The sequence below is a fragment of the Dipodomys spectabilis genome, unplaced genomic scaffold (genome assembly GCF_019054845.1).
Source record: "Dipodomys spectabilis isolate Male_0828 unplaced genomic scaffold, ASM1905484v1 ptg000069l, whole genome shotgun sequence".
Lineage (NCBI taxonomy): Eukaryota > Metazoa > Chordata > Mammalia > Rodentia > Heteromyidae > Dipodomys > Dipodomys spectabilis.
This window is the reverse complement of record NW_024870746.1, coordinates 26,986,265-27,002,020: the sequence shown is the minus strand read 5'-3', so window position 1 is coordinate 27,002,020 and position 15,756 is coordinate 26,986,265. Positions and strand designations below refer to the sequence as shown.

At 40.3% G+C, this 15,756-nt stretch overlaps 1 protein-coding gene across 2 annotated transcripts; it reads right to left on the bottom strand.

Annotated features, from left to right (window-relative positions):
• Positions 1–1,190: 1,190 nt before the first annotated feature.
• Positions 1,191–10,462, bottom strand: Ube2t (ubiquitin conjugating enzyme E2 T). Of its 2 annotated transcripts, XM_042681895.1 has the most exons (7): positions 10,382–10,462; positions 5,647–5,817; positions 4,605–4,674; positions 2,872–2,977; positions 2,678–2,776; positions 2,221–2,304; positions 1,191–1,547 (listed from the first exon to the last, which is right to left on the bottom strand). In XM_042681895.1, exons 2-7 carry the CDS (start codon positions 5,753–5,755, stop codon positions 1,398–1,400), a joined length of 618 nt encoding a protein of 205 aa, XP_042537829.1. In that variant the 5' UTR covers positions 5,756–5,817; positions 10,382–10,462; the 3' UTR covers positions 1,191–1,397. The 2 variants fall into 2 exon arrangements, with proteins under 2 accessions (XP_042537829.1, XP_042537831.1); XM_042681897.1 differs by lacking the exon at positions 10,382–10,462 and having other exon boundaries at positions 5,643–5,744.
• Positions 10,463–15,756: the final 5,294 nt, after the last annotated feature.

Genomic DNA, 15,756 nt, shown 5'->3' with positions numbered 1-15,756 from the left:
CCAGAAACCTCTTCCTACTTCAGCTGATTTTGCACTCTAAATCTCTTGGGGCAGGGAGTGTAGCTTAATGGTAGTGCTCACCTAACATGTGTGGAGCCCTGGGTTCAATCCCCAGCACTACAAAAAAAAAAAATAAAAAATAAAAACCTTTGATTCACACACAAACAAGTGTATGATAAAATCACAAGTAGGGAATTCACATATGTCATCTAAATGTTTAGAGTAATACAATTGAATACTAAGAAATAAAAGAGAGGGGCTGGGAAGGTGGCTCAGTGGTAGAGCGCTTGCCTTGCATGCTCAAGGCCCTGGGTTCGATTCCTCAGCACCACATAAGCAAAAAGAAAAAAGCCGGAAGTGGTGCTGTGGCTCAAGTGGTAGAGCACTAGCCTTGAGCTGAAGAGCTGAGGGACAGTGCCCAGGCCCAGAGTTCAGGCCCCACGACCGGACCCAAAAAAAAAGAAAAAAAAAGAAATAAAAGAGATTGTAACAATTTCTATTTAAATCTATATGATCTGTTAATAGCATGACTAATTTTCTGATTATATCCTCAAACACTAGCATAGTACTAGGCACAAAGTACTCATTGGTTAATTCTTGCCAGTTATATACTTCACAAGGAGAAAGTTGTGAAAATGTTAAATATTAATGTTAACATATTAACATTTCCTTATTCTCACATTAAAAAACTTCTGAAAAGTGAGAATTTCTAAGTCTAGCGGTAACAGTTATTTTTAACAGCTACTTTACATCTATGTCAAATATCAATTGTCCCCACTGATGTTGCTAGTCTGGCAAATAACAATTTCAAATAATGTAATCTTTTCTATCTTCTTGGTGGTACTGAGGTTTGAGTTTAGGGGCTCTGCTTCAGCAACACTCCCACCCCTTTTACCAGACAGGATTTTTCAGATAGGGTTTCATGATTTTGCCAGGGGCTAGGCTCAGACTGCAATCCTATCTCTGATGCAAAGAGGCTAGGGTTATAGCTATGCAACACCATTCTTAGCTTTGTTTGTGAGACAGGGTGTGTTATGTTGTCAAGGCTGGCCTCAAACTGTTGTCCTGTCTCAGCCTCCTAAGTGCTAGTATTCTAAGCATTTGCCACAAAACACAAATCAAATATTATAGCATTCTGAAATATAGAATTCTGGCCAGTTTATTCCCACATACTTAGGATAAAAACATACTCAACATTAAGTGACTATTTATTTTTCAGGTTAAAAAGGTTTCAAAACATATATACAACATAAATAAAACAAACTGAAGAGAATCATTGTCGATCAGAATACGTAAATGCAGTATTATTTTACAGAATACAAAAATTATGTCACCAAATACAAAGAAAAACGTTCAAGAAAAGTAAGCGAATAAGATCTTGTCAAAGATCTTATTAACTAAGATGGATCAAGAAAAACCTCATGAACATCAGAGTGAAATTTCTTTTCTATGCCTCCTAGTTGCCTGGCCTTCCTTTTCTGTACTGAGTTGTAGACTTCACAGTCACTGGTCTTTGGTAAATCATCAAGCACCTCCTCTTCACTGGCCTAAAAAGAAGAGAGAGGGTGAAATACGAAGTCTACACAAATGCCAATGGAAAAAAACTCACAACTCTAATACACATTTTACACATTGTAGTTTGTATAACATTTCCTCCAAAAGTATCTTTCTCAATTCTTATTAATTTTGCTTTTTAACAAGTAACACATAACTGCTACTTACAACCTGAATTGAAATGTTTTAATTCAGCAACTAGGATGCATTTATCACCACACTTGTATTTTACATTATGGTGAATGGGAAAACTTTATCAACTTAAAACTATTGAATAAGAAACAAAAATTTCCCTTCCCCACTATTTTTGCAACCAGTCTCTGCTCTGTAAATGTTGCCTTGTCTCAATGTAAAAAAAAAACCCAAAAAACAAAAAAAAAAAACCAAACTCAGAAAAAAAGAATCTGAGTCACCTCTCTATTCTTGCTATCCTCAAGAATACATAACAGTATTAACCAGCTTCTGCCTGCCCTCTAGTGTTACCAACAGCTGACAACTGTTAGGAAAAAAATGTTAGTTGAGCACCTAGGCTATTTTGCTGAATAATACCAAATGATTACAATAGTAGAAAAAGGTCTACTAGTTAACATGTATATTTAGCAACTTCAGTAAACAATATTTTTACATATATGTTTAATGAACTGATAATAATAGTAAATGTCATACCCTCTGTTTCTGTCTCGCATGTTTCTCTGTCCACTGCCTGGCATTCTTGAGGAAAACTGGCTTGTTATATTTAAATTCTGAGGACTGAAATGAAATCCAAGGAAATAGTTAACAGAGAATCTAAGGAGTCAGTAGCTTATGTCTATAATCCTAGCTACTGAGGAAGCTGAGATCTGAAGATTACAGTTCAAAACCAGCTGAAGCAGAAAAGACTGTAAGACTCTTTTTCCCAATTAACCACAAAAAGCCAGAAGTAGAGCTGTGGTTCAAGCAGCAGAGCACCAATTTGAACAAAAAAGGTAAGGAACAATGCCCAATCCTGAGTACAAGCCTCAGTCTCCCTCCCTCATCCAAGGCAAGAGTTAACAGAGAAACAATGATTTGCAATGATACGTCCCAGCTGCTGCAGTTAGATAGACAAAGGAGCTTATGCTGCAGAGATGATAGGAATACTTACAATGTCAGCCATGAGTGGGTCATCAGGGTTGGGTTCTGACATGAGCAGTTGGATAGAGGTCAACACAGTAGCAATATTGAGGGATGGTCTCCAGGCACCCTATATACAAGTACAAAGTTGCCTTTATATTAAAAAGTGACACTGTTAACTAAAGTTTAAAAGAATGCCTAAGTCAACCTTTACCCACCACTCACTTTTGGTGGCAATTTGAGAACATCTAGACAAATCCTTCCAGCAGAGTCAATGTTTGGATGATAGATAGGAGTCAGAAATCGGATTTGTGGAGGTTCAAATGGGTACCTTTAAATGTATAGGAAAATAATTATTACTTTAATATGGTCTTTTACTACAGTTTTAATAGTTTCCTGGTTACTAAGCTATACAGAAATGTTGGAATTTAAAAACACCAGTAAAAAAATATTTGGGAAGCAACCCTTTTCTCTTTCTAAATCTGTAGTATAAAAAATTTAACCAATACTAAAAAAGATGAAAAATATTACTGAAAACATTCATATATTCACCACCTTGGTTCAAGCCACTTTATCATCTAAATACTTCAAATACTAAAAAAATCTCCTAATTATCCTATATAACTGTACTACCATTATACCTATGAAAAAAATTAAGAGTTCCCCAATATCATTATTTAAATTTCCTTAATATTGCTATTCCTAATGTTTTATAGTTGGAATTTTTCAATTAAGATTTGTACATTGCATTTGGTTACTATGTCTCTTTAGTGACCCATGAACTTCGGAAAATTCACAGTCTGCTTTCAGAAGTGATGTATGACATGATTACTAAGCTATTCTCTAGGGATTTTACAAGTCTGGCCAGGATCCGATCAGGTAAATAGATGTCTGCATTTCAGCAGTGGGATGTTCATTCATGCCTTTCTCTTTCTACACAAAACTAAAACTGTAACTTAGCTGATTAGAGCCTTAAAAGAGACTGGAAATAAGGGAGCTCTGAAATCGAGATGGAACACAGAATGGTGGTTTCCCGAGACTGGGGGAAGGGTAAAATGGGAGTTGAGGTTTAATGGGTATGTGAGACTGGGGGAAGGGTAAAATGGGAGTTGAGGTTTAATGGGTATGCAGTTACAATTTGGGAGAATGAAAAGGTTTTCACATAGATAGTGTTAGGTGTACAATAATGTAAAAAGTAGAGCTGGGAGTGTGGCTTCGTGGTGGAGTGCTTGCCTAGCACACATGAAGCCCTGGGTTCAATTCCTCAGTATCACATAAACTAACAAAAAAGCCAGATGTGGCACTGTGGCTCAAGTGGTAGAGTGCTAGCCTTGAGCAAAAGAAGCTCAGGGACAGTGCCCAGGCCCTGAGTTCAAGCTCCAGTACTGGCAAAATAATAATAATGTAAAAAGTATACTTAACAATGGTTAAAATGACTAGGCCCAGTGGCTCACATCTGTAACCATAGCTACTTGAAGGATGAGATCTGAGGATCACCATTCAAAGTCAGCCTGGGCAGGCAAGTCCATGAGACTCTTAATCTCCAACTAACTCACTAAACAAACAGAAGTGGAGCTATGGTTCAAGTGATAGTGTACTGGTATTGGGCAAAAAAGCTCAGTGACAGCATCTAGGCCCCGAGTTCAAGCACTACAACCAGTGCGCACACATACACACACAGAAGGTTAAAATGGTCAAGTTAATGTTATAAAAAATGATTGTTTAAACCACAATTTAAATGGGGTATAGGGCTCAGCTGATATCTACCCCATTATTCTAGAGAAGAAAACAGAAAACTGAACTCTACAGAAAGAAAATAATTTGTTACACTAAGACTGGGATTAAAATCTATGTCCTTTGACCCTACATTTACTGCTCTTTACTGCTCTTTCTACTATATTTTTCCATCTTCCAATAACTGTTTTACTTTGTAGACTGAGACTCTAATTCATACTAACCTCTCAGGAATGATAACTTCCAGGTTGAAAATACCTTTCTCATAAGGTGTGTTGGTTCCACCTAATATTTCTTAAAAGAGAGAAAGAAAAAAAAAAGGAAAGAAAAAGTTAAAAGGAAATCAGACAATTCAAACTACTATACAAAATGTACTTAATAAGGTATATAGCCCTAACAGAGAAATAAGGTCTAGGGCAATACATTTCTTCTCTCAGTACTTTAACAAATCTTTTTGTAATGCACTATAAAGCTAATATAGCATCCCCCTCCCCAACTGACTATGTCAAACAAGGAAACAAGGGACATACAGAAGGTTTCAAACAGAAGCTGCAAAACGATGGCCATAAGACCAGGTACATTGTACAGATTTGTTTTGTATGGCTTGCAGGTTTTGGTTTCTTTCTAGCCAGTTCTGGGGCTGAACTCAGGGCCTGGACACTGTCCCTTAGCTTTTTCACTCAAGGCTGGCACACTACTACTTGAGCCACAGCCTTACTTCTAGCCTATTGGTACTTAGAGATAAGAATCTCTAATTAATTTACCTGAGCTGGCTTTCACAATCCTCAGATCTCGGCCTCCTGAGTAGCTAAGATTAAGGTGTGAGCTATTCATACCAGGCTTGGACTGCAAAATCCTAATCATTTGTTTCCTGGCCTCATAGATATACTTAAGATGATCACTTGTGATCAAAACACTGTTTCAGAGCTGATAAGCAAATCTTGATTTTTAAGTCAGTGAAAGATAAAAAAGACAAATAAGCCAAACCTGGTGGAGCTGTCTATATGCCAGCACTGGATAGACTGATGTGTGAGGATTTTTGAGTTTGAGGCCCCCCTGGGCTTTGAAGTGACACCCCGACACTCCCCTATAATTCCCAAAGTCAAAGAACATCAAGCAAGTGTTATATATGCAAATAAGTTAGGATAGAGATGGTAAGATATTCTGAACTTAGGACTGTGTATTTGAAGAATATACAAATGTTTATATTTTAGCACAATCTTCAGTAAGTTTATGATTGTATCTTAGACATGATATGATACCTACGAGCTCTAAGATCATCCATTTGGTCCTTTTCCTGCCAGCATGTGATGCCTGGGGGAGGATCTGTGGCTAGCATCTGAAGTTCTCTCTTCAACCGTGAGGCTCTCTGCATGATTCCCTAGTAAAAGGAGCCACACAGTTTACCACTCCACACCAACGTCTGCTTGAGATGGACTGGGAAAGAAATAATCATGAAATGGTCAGCAATGGTGCTTCAATTCAGTAAACAGATTCTAGTTATTAATCTCTATATTGATAAGGGAGTCTGGAGTTTTTTCTACTTCCTTGTGAACTTTTTATCTACTCAAGAAAATAAACTGAAAAAAATAATTAGGAAATGTAAAAAACAAAACAAAAAACTGTTTCCACCAAGAAAATATAAAGTCTATAGGCTGGATGCTGATGGCTCATACCTATAATCCTAGCTACTCAGGAGTTTGAGATCTGGAGGACTACAGTTCAAGGCAAGCAAGGACAGAAAAGTCCACTAGTTTCCAACTCCAAAATACCCAGTGAGGGCTGGGAAGGTGGCTCAGTGGTAGAGCGCTTGCCTTGCATGCCTGAGGCCCTGGGTTCGATTCCCCAGCACCACATAAGCAAAAAGAAAAAAAACCAGAAGTGGCGCTGTGGCTCAAGTGCTACAGCACTAGCCTTGAGCTGAAGAGCTGAGGGACAGTGCCCAGGCCCAGAGTTCAGGCCCCACGACTGGACCAAAAAAAAAAAAAAAGAGACAAAATACCCAGTGAAAAGCATGAGCATGAGAAGTAAAAGGACAAAAAAGAGAAAAACAATAATAATCTAGAGGTAGTCAACACTTTAGAGACACTTATTTTTTATGTTCTCCCCATGTATTATGGGTTCTGCATTCCTAATACTCCAAGGAATCTACCACATCAATTAGCTCATCTTGGACTGGGCATGGTGGTACAGGCCTGTAATTCCAGCACCAAGGAGACAGGCAGGAGGATTTCAGGTTTAAGGCCAGCCTGGGCTACACAAAGAGATCGTGTCTCAAAAGAAAAAAGTAAAACAAGGAAAACCAATTAGCTCATCTGTCTCTAATACTTCTACTGTTTTCTTCTTAGTCATCAATATTCAAATATGCTGTCTCTTTTATTTAAGATAAAACTCAAAAATACATCCATTCAACACACTATTCAACTCTAGTTCTCTCTCTAGCAACTATTCAGTCAAAAAATACTAATATTTTGCATTTGGCATGCAAAGGCATATGGTTCCAATGAAATTGCTGTTGAGAAAAAAAAACAACTGAATGCTCAGGATACATACATGGTTCGATACTGTAAAGTTACTCACATTTACCAACATTGTAAGTACTGTAGGTCTGAGAATTGTTAACTGGAAACCACATCTACTTTTGTACACATTAATACTGCTCAACAAAAACTAGATCCCATTTCATGCTCATTACACTGAATACTGATTCATTATTCCCACAATGCTACCTAACTTTTGCTAAATACATGCTGCCATTCAACAAATCTAAAATGTTCACTTCATCACTCAAATGCCCTTTTTTGGTGTGGGGGAGGGGAAGATTACCATTAACTTCTGTCTTGTTCTGGGGAGACATTTTCACAAAATTCAAGGCTGGGAAACACTAAGCAGATAGCAAAGATTTCAGCACAGCTGATGGTAAAGATGAACTGACCAAGGGCTTCACATCCACTGAGCTGCTTCATTCTGCACAAGCAGGAATTTACAACTTTTGTCTTTGATATTTCTTTTGATTAAAAAAATAATTATTTTTGGTTGTACTTGGTCACCACCACAGATAATAAATTTGTGAATATGTAGGCCTATTGCACTACAACTATCATTTTATTTGCACCTTATTTTGCCACCTTATTCATATTGTCATTTGATTAACACAATGTTAATTTTTTTGGGGGGGGAGGGGCAGTCCTGGGGCTGGAACTCAGGGCCTTGGTACTGACCCTGAGCTTCTTTTTGCTCAATGCTAGCACTCTACCAATTGAGCAACAGCACCACTTCTGGCTTTTTCTGTGGTACTGATGAATAGAACCCAGGGCTTCAGGCATGCTAGGCAAATGATCTACCACTAAGCCACATTCCTAGCTCGCACTCTTAATCTTAAATCTCCAGACCTCCAAACTGAAGATTCTACATATTCTTCAATTTTCTTTTTTTAAAAAACACTTATTTTTTAACCCACTAAGAACTGATTTGAGTTTAGTGAAAGAGGGGCTATGGGGTTGGAACTCAGAGCCTCACACTTCCTAGGCAGGTACTCTACCACTTAAGCCATGCCTCCAGCCTTTTTAGTTACTTTTTGGACAGGGCATCACGCTTTTGCCTGGGGATTGTTTTGGACTGTAATCCTCCTCCTATCCATGGTGGGATATAGCTGATATAGCTGGGACCAGAGACAAGCACAACCACACACAGCTTATTTGTAAAGATGGGGGTCTTGCTAAATTTTTTTGTCCATTCTTGATCTGCCCAGTCTCTACCACTCAAGTAGCAAGGATTACAGAAGTGTCACTATCCCCGGCACTCAACTTAAAAAAATTTTTTTTGGGTCCAGTCATGGTGCCTGAACTCTGGGCCTGGGCGCTGTCCCTCAGCTCTTCAGCTCAAGGCTAGCGCTCTACCACTTGAGCCGCTCCACTTCCGGCTTTTTTTTCTTTTTGCTTATGTGGTGCTGAGGAATCGAACCCAGGGCCTCAGGCATGCAAAGCAAGGGCTCTACCACTGAGCCACCTTCCCAGCCCTCAACTTAAAATTTTTTTAACTTAAATTTTTTTTCTCAAACCATAAATTGTGCCAGCACCATGGTGTTTCTTTCCTTTGAAATGTTTGGGCTTGCCTGGAACCACAAGCCTCTAAGTCTAAGTCTCCCAAGTAGTGAGGATTACAGATGTGAGCCACCAGTGCTTGGCTAGTCTATCGACTATATTGCCTTCATTCCACCTTTATATTTGTCTGTGACAGGGACTGGGCCTAAGGAGTCCACCCTGTTAAGCACCTGCTCCACTATTTTGCTCCTCAACTAACCATTACCTACACCTTTAAAATCATCACCCATTGGAGCAAGACACAATACTAGACAATTAACTTGGCCTTTGACAACTTTCTCTGTATTGATAGTCAACACTGGCAACAATTAGGATAAAACTAGCCACGAGGTGATATAAAATGAGTGGCAAGACATGACTGCGGGATTACAAGAGCATGACGATTTCTTTCAATGAAGCAACCAAACTCCCAGTGTTAACATAAACTGTAAGTCAAGTGATTTTTGAGTATAAAACTCTTTACGAGGTGGGATAGGGCTGGGGGACGGGTTATTACAGTGCCTGTTAGCCTAGCTACTCGGGAGGTTGAAATCGGAGGATCGATGTTCGAAGTCAGACCAGGCAGGAAAGCCTTTGTAACGCTCTTATCTACAATTAACCACAAAAAAAAAAAGTCGGCAATGGAGCTGTGGCTCAAGTGGAAGAGCTCCAGTCTGAGTGAAAAAGCTAAAGGACAGCGTTCAAGCCCCAGGATTAGCATCCAAAAGAGGGGCGTGGCCCAATAGCTAGGATATGGAAACAACCTAGATGCCCCACCACAGATGAATGGATCCAAAAATTGTGGTATCTACACACAATGGAATATTATGCAGCCATTAGAAATGACAAAATAATAGCATTTGCAGGGAAATGGATGGAGCTAGAAGGAATCATGTTGAGCGAGGTAAGCCAAGAACGAAGAGACAAATGGTACATGGTCTCCCTGATAAGTGGATGCTAAATCCAAAATGTTAGGTGATACGACAAAACTAACAGGACTTAAGAAACAAAGAATTCCCGCTCATCAGGTTGAACCACTACTAAATATCCCCATGCTGCTGATCACAAATATGGTATATAACATGTGAACACTGTTATATATTACAGACTGTGATAGACAATTTGCTCCAGGAAAGTTAGAATGAACTTGTGACTTTGAAATTATGTAATCACTTAATCACAAAAAAAAAAAAAAAAAAAGAACCTCGGGGAAGGGAGGGAGGGAGGGGATGGTAGGGGGAAAACAATGGAGGGGAGGGGGTAACAATGTTCAAGAGGAAGTATACTCAATACCTCACTCACGTAACTGTAACCCTCTGTATAGTATCTTTACAATAAAAAAAAAAAAAAAGAGGGGCGTGGCCAGTGATCAGAGCATTCCCGAGGCCTGGGCAGGAGGCCTAGGCAGGAGGACCACAGTTCCGGGTTATCCTTAAATGACAGCCCCGCTCCCCCCTACCCCCCCCCCCCCCGGTAGCCATCACAGCCTTTCCCACCCTCAGGTGTCCCCTCTCTGCTCCCACACCGACGTGCATCCCGGGGTGCAGGCATCCCTGGTGGCGCCTCCTCCTAGAGCGGACTCCGGGGGGCGGCTCGCCAGTAAACTTTCTGGATTCATCCCTGGTGGGGAATGAGGACCAGGCGGCGGGGGCGCGCGGCGGGGGCGCGCGGCGGGGGCGCGCGGCGGGGGCGCGCGGCGGGGGCGCGCGGCGGGGGCGCGCGGGAACGTGCTGCACACGGGGCGCGGCTCTGCCGCTGCACGGCCCCAAGTGCGCCTCAAGGAGGCGGAGCGGCCTCTCTCACTTTCCAAGACTCTTATCCCCGAAGGGAGAACAGAAACACGACTCCTCTCCAGAGCGTCAGAGAGACCGCACGGAACACAGGTCTTAGGTTTGAAAGAAGAAAATCATTTCTCTTACCTGCGCGAGCAAGCTCCCCGTTCCACAGCAGCGCGCGACAGTGGCTGGCGACCCGCGGCCCGGCCAGCTCGGACCGTTGACGTAGACCCGCCCCCTACTGGCAAGGATTTTGATTGGTCCTCAGAAGGCTCCCGCCCCACGGGAAAGTAGCACTTCTTCCTATTGGCCAGCGATCTGGAGCCCGCTTTCACTCACAAGGCTTTCAAATTAGCGGGCGCGCGCCGGAAGACGCCTCTCACCTCGGCCCGAGATGCCCCCAGGCGCGGTCCTAGCAGCTCCGCCGCGCGACTTGGCGCGACCTGTGCCTTTACGACCTGGCGCGACCTTTACGGCATTCGCTCTGTTGGCTACAACCTGGATGGAGCTGGAAATAACCGTACCAGAAGGGGAATGGAAAGAACGAGCAACGCTTGGCCCAGAGAAGGCCCGCGTGCGTGTCTGTGTGCCGTCTCGGGACCGTCCCTGAGCGTTTTTGCCTGGGGCTAGCCCTCTACCACTTGAGCCACAGCTCCGCTTCCAGTTCTTGTGGTGGTTCATCGGAGAGAAGAGGCTCACAGACTTTCCTGCCCGGGCTGGCTTTGAACTGGCGTCTTCAGATCTCAGCCTCCTGAGTAGCTAGAATTATAGGTGTGAGCCACCGGCGCCTGGCTATCTTTATATACACACATTTGTATATATGTACATATAATATTTTTCTAAAGTCTTCACTTTCAATGACGTTTCTAGGACCAGTGGGGTGAAAATTACAAGTCCAAGTCTGGAGTCCCGCCTCACACTTGCGAGGCGGGAGGATCCTGAGCTTCTGGCCAGCCAGGCTAACATATCTAGACTCCCTCTCAAAAGAACAAAACAAAGCAAAACAGTTCAGCTTTCGCTCGAGAAAGCATTTATTCGTTAGAACTCTGAAGAACAAAGAGGTACGTTTCTTCCATCGCAGAAAATGATCCAGTGCAAGTGAGGTATTCATTTTTTAGGGCTTAGGGCAAAAAGGATCTTGCAATTGGGTGGAAGTTTGGAATAGATGACTTCTTTTCCTTTTTTCATTTTTCTTTTACTGCAGCATGCTAGGACTCAGATCTTGTACATAGTAAGTCAGTTTTCTACTACTGAATCACATCTGCAGTCCTGGAGTTGGTGGTGTGTGGGGGTAGGGGCTGGGGAGTTGGTGTGGTGTTGGTACTAGGGCTTGAAATCAAGTCCTGGAGCTCTTCAACTTTTTCTGTTCAGGAATGGTGGTTTTTGTTCGTTCGTTTGTTTGTTTTACCACATGATCCACGTGTCCAGTTCCAAACTGAAAAATGTATATGTATCTGTGCACTTAAATCTTCCTGAAGTTGTACAAAGTTGTTTCAATTCAACATCTGTTTATGAATACAGTACTTGTTGAGCAATGTTACCACTTTCAGGGTTGATATTTTAAGCCATCTTCTAACTTTAGAAGTGTTATATTTTCTGAATACTGAAGTACTTATAGGTAAGCAAGTCTTGACTTCTCACAGCTTCCTCTGCTGTTCCTTGAGAGATGAAGGATGACTCAGAATCCAAGACACGACTGAAACTTGACTAGGTTATGGGAGTCCTGTGGATTGGATCCAACAAGCAGGGCACCTTTCACTGTGTATAGCTCAGCTTGTTCTGTAACTTTAGAAAAATAGTGGCAAAGGAGCAATGATCATCTCTTCCAAAACTTGCAAATCAACATTATTTTGGCTACTGCAGTGATTAGTTCATCTTGTTTAAAAACGATTGTTTCCTGACAACTTTCCCTATGACCACTTCATAGTATGTTTTCTCTCTTCATTGACATTTACACATTGACAAGGGTTCTGTGGTTCTCTGGGGTTTCCCACTTAGTTACAGGACTGAAAAAAACTAAAGTAGCTAATGAGTTATTATGAGAATTTTGTGTTATGAAGTTATAAAATATAAGGAATCCTGTTACTACCAGGTATCAAAGTTTTGCATTTTAAGCATTTATTCATTGCAGTGAAATTCCTTCTGTTATGTCTGGAGTTTCTACTTAGTTTCTGATATTTTCTGATACTTAATTTTATTGATATTTAGTGCCTTCAGTATTTATACTTTTCTTACATAACCATAATTCAACTAGTTCTATCTTCAGATCCAAGATTACTTTCTCGGCATGGTTCTAATAAATGGGTATTAAAAATGTCTCAGCAAAAGCACAAACTGTATTGAATTTTGTGGAAGGGAGTGATGGTATAAAACTATCAACTATCTGCACTTTGGGCAAAATATAAAAAAAGCAGTATAAAAGAAAAAGCAAGGGAAAGACCCCACACTAAGTGTACAATTTGTAATTGTCCACTAGGGGGAGTTACTTTAACTGATAATAAAAGTCGCCAAAATGAAAGATTTCCATAAAGTGTCTATAGGTGTGACTGCTTTCTTCTTGTGTGGGCGCCAGTCCTGGACTTTATCCTTGAGCTTCTTTTCCCGAATGCTAGCACTCTACCATTTGAGCTTCGGTGCCACTTCTAGCTTCTTCTGAGTAGTTTATTGGAGATAAATATCTCATGGACTTTCCTCCCCAGGCTGGCTTTGCACTGCAATCCTCATTTCTCAGCCTCCTGAGTAGCTACGATTACAGGTGTGAGCAGCCAGCATCTGGAGTAATTCCTTTTTAAAATAGAGTATTTTAATGTTAAGGTTTATAATAAAGTGTGATGGAAAATTGTTTTATAAAAATCTCTTCACTTTGGGGCTGGGAAGGTGGCTCAGTGGTAGAGTGCTTGCCTTGCATGCATGAGGCCCTGGATTTGATTCCTCAGCACATCAGCAAAAAAAGCTGGAAATGGTGCTGTGGTTCAAGTGGTGCTGTGACTAGCCTTGAGCTAAAGAGCTGAGGGACAGTGCCCAGGCCCCCCGACTGACCAAACAAACAAACAAAAAAACTCTTCACTTTATATAAAATAACACCATAGATGACTTAGAATATCTAAAAGTACCAAAATTATATTTTATATGTATACAGGATTATTTTTTAGGATTCACTTATTTGTAAATAAGCTATTTTCTTTAAAGTATTTATTTAGGAAATTTAGACTACCAAATTTGTTTAATGAGCTGATGGCATTTTTATTCTTAGCCTTGAGTGAAGAAAAACATTTTAGAATAAACATGAAACTTACATGGGTTTAGTTTTGAAAAAATTTCAAATCATAGATAGATGAATACTTTATGGCATAATTTTTGGCTTTAAGTTGCAATAATTTTTACTAGTTTTAATGATAACATAGCTGGAAAATGCTTTTCTCTGGGTCCAGGAAGTATGTACTTAAGTTATCCAAAGAATTTAGTCATTTACATATATTTATAAATCTCCAATGTGAGTAGAAAAAGCAAATTCAATAAGTGTAGTAAGGCAGTACTTTTCCTGCTTCCTGGAACCTCCTATTATTGAGACTGAATCCTTTTCATTGAAATTTAAGCTCATATCTCTTGGAAAGGTAAGGATTTAACTTTAGCTTGGCCAATTTTGTCTTGCTTATGCAGCCATAATGAAGTATTTTTTGTTTCTGAGTGCAAAAAGATTATAGCCAAAAGAAATGTAATATTATTGGCCCCTGAAAATTTTATCAGTTTTAAAATTCTTTTTTTTTTTTTTGGTCTGTTGTGGGGCCTGGACTCTGGGCCTGGGTGCTGTCCCTCAGCTCTTCAGCTCAAGGCTAGCGTGCTACCACTTGAGCCACAGTGCCACTTCCAACTTTTTCCGCTTATGTGGTGCTGAGGAATCAAACCCAGGGCTTCATGCATACAAGGCAAGCACTCTACCACTGAGCCACCTTCCTAGCCTAGTTTTAAAATTCTTACTGCAAGATCAATATGTAATAGTAAAATATATAAATAGTAAAAATATAAATATATATGTGTACATATCTGTACATTGTATACACATATGTATAGTATGAATATGCACACACATATGTGTATATATTTATATCTAATATCCACATATTTATTTGGAGCCCTGCACTTTTTGCTTATTTCTTCAACATAGGTTTACCTGTTCATTTCAGGGGAAATTGAGGAATAGGGAAATATTTACATAATATAATACAGTTTCCCTTTCAATACTCTATTAAATTTTTTTTATTATACAGTTGATGTACAGAGAGGTTACAGTGATGTAATGATATATTTCTTTTTGGATAGTGTCACTTCTCTTACTGTCTCCCAGTTTTTCCCTCTAGTGTCCACCTACAAGTTGTATAATTCATTTTTAATTTATTGTTATTATAAAGGTGATGTACAGAGGGGTTACAGTTACATAAGTCAGGTAAAACATACATTTCTTTTTGGACAATGTCACCCTTCCCTCCTTGTCTCCACCAAGAAGTTGTATAGTTCATTTTCAACATAGTGTCTAGTGAGTACCACTGCTGCATTTGTTCACCCATTTCTGTACCCCCTTACCCTCCCCCAAACAGATAAATGAACAAAGAATACAAAGAGAAAAGGAAACAAAAACAACCAACAACAAAAAAAAAACTTCTGCTTCCATTTCCTGGCACTATTAATTTTTTAATTTAATATGTTATTGTTATTATAAAAGTGATGTGCAGATGGGTTACACTTTCATACATCAGGTAATGAGTACATTTCTTTTTGGACAATGTCATCCCTTCCCTTGCTCTCTCCCATTTTTTACCTCCCATCTCTACCCACAAGTTGTGTAGTTTATTTTCAATATAGTGTCCAGTGAGTACCACTGCTGCATTTGTTTACCCTTTGTTCTACCATTTCTGTGTCCTATTCATTTTTGAAACATTTTTGGTGGAAAATATATATGCAATTATATGTCGTCCAATATTAAGGCCTTGGAGGAAATAGTTATTAAATCAGCCAAACAAACAGGTTTTATTAACCAAGTTCATGCTGAATATGAAAGTCTCCTGGGCTGGAGGCATGGCTCAAGTAATAGAGCACCTGTCTAGCAAACATCATTACTACCTGCCCCCATTCTCCAAAACCTGGTCTGAATTTTCTGGCAGCTAGTAGCTCATGCCTGTAATTCTATCTACCTAGCAGGCAGTGATCTGGAGGATCTCAGTTGGGAGGCCAGTTTGAGCAAAAGGTTTGTGAGACTCCATCTCAATCAATAGAATGTTGAGATGGCATGTGCCTGTCTGGGAGGCTGATAGAAGGATTGAATTTCCAGGCCTATGTGGTTAAAATATAATTGTAGACACTCCTGGTCTCAACAGACAGTGCTGGGCATATTATTCCCAGTTCATAAAGAAGGAAGCAGGAAGCTGGGCGCTGCTAACTATAGCCAACTCAGGAAGCTGAGATCTGAGGATCGTGGTTCAAAGCCAGGCCAGGAAGAAAAAACCATGAGCCTCTCATCTCAA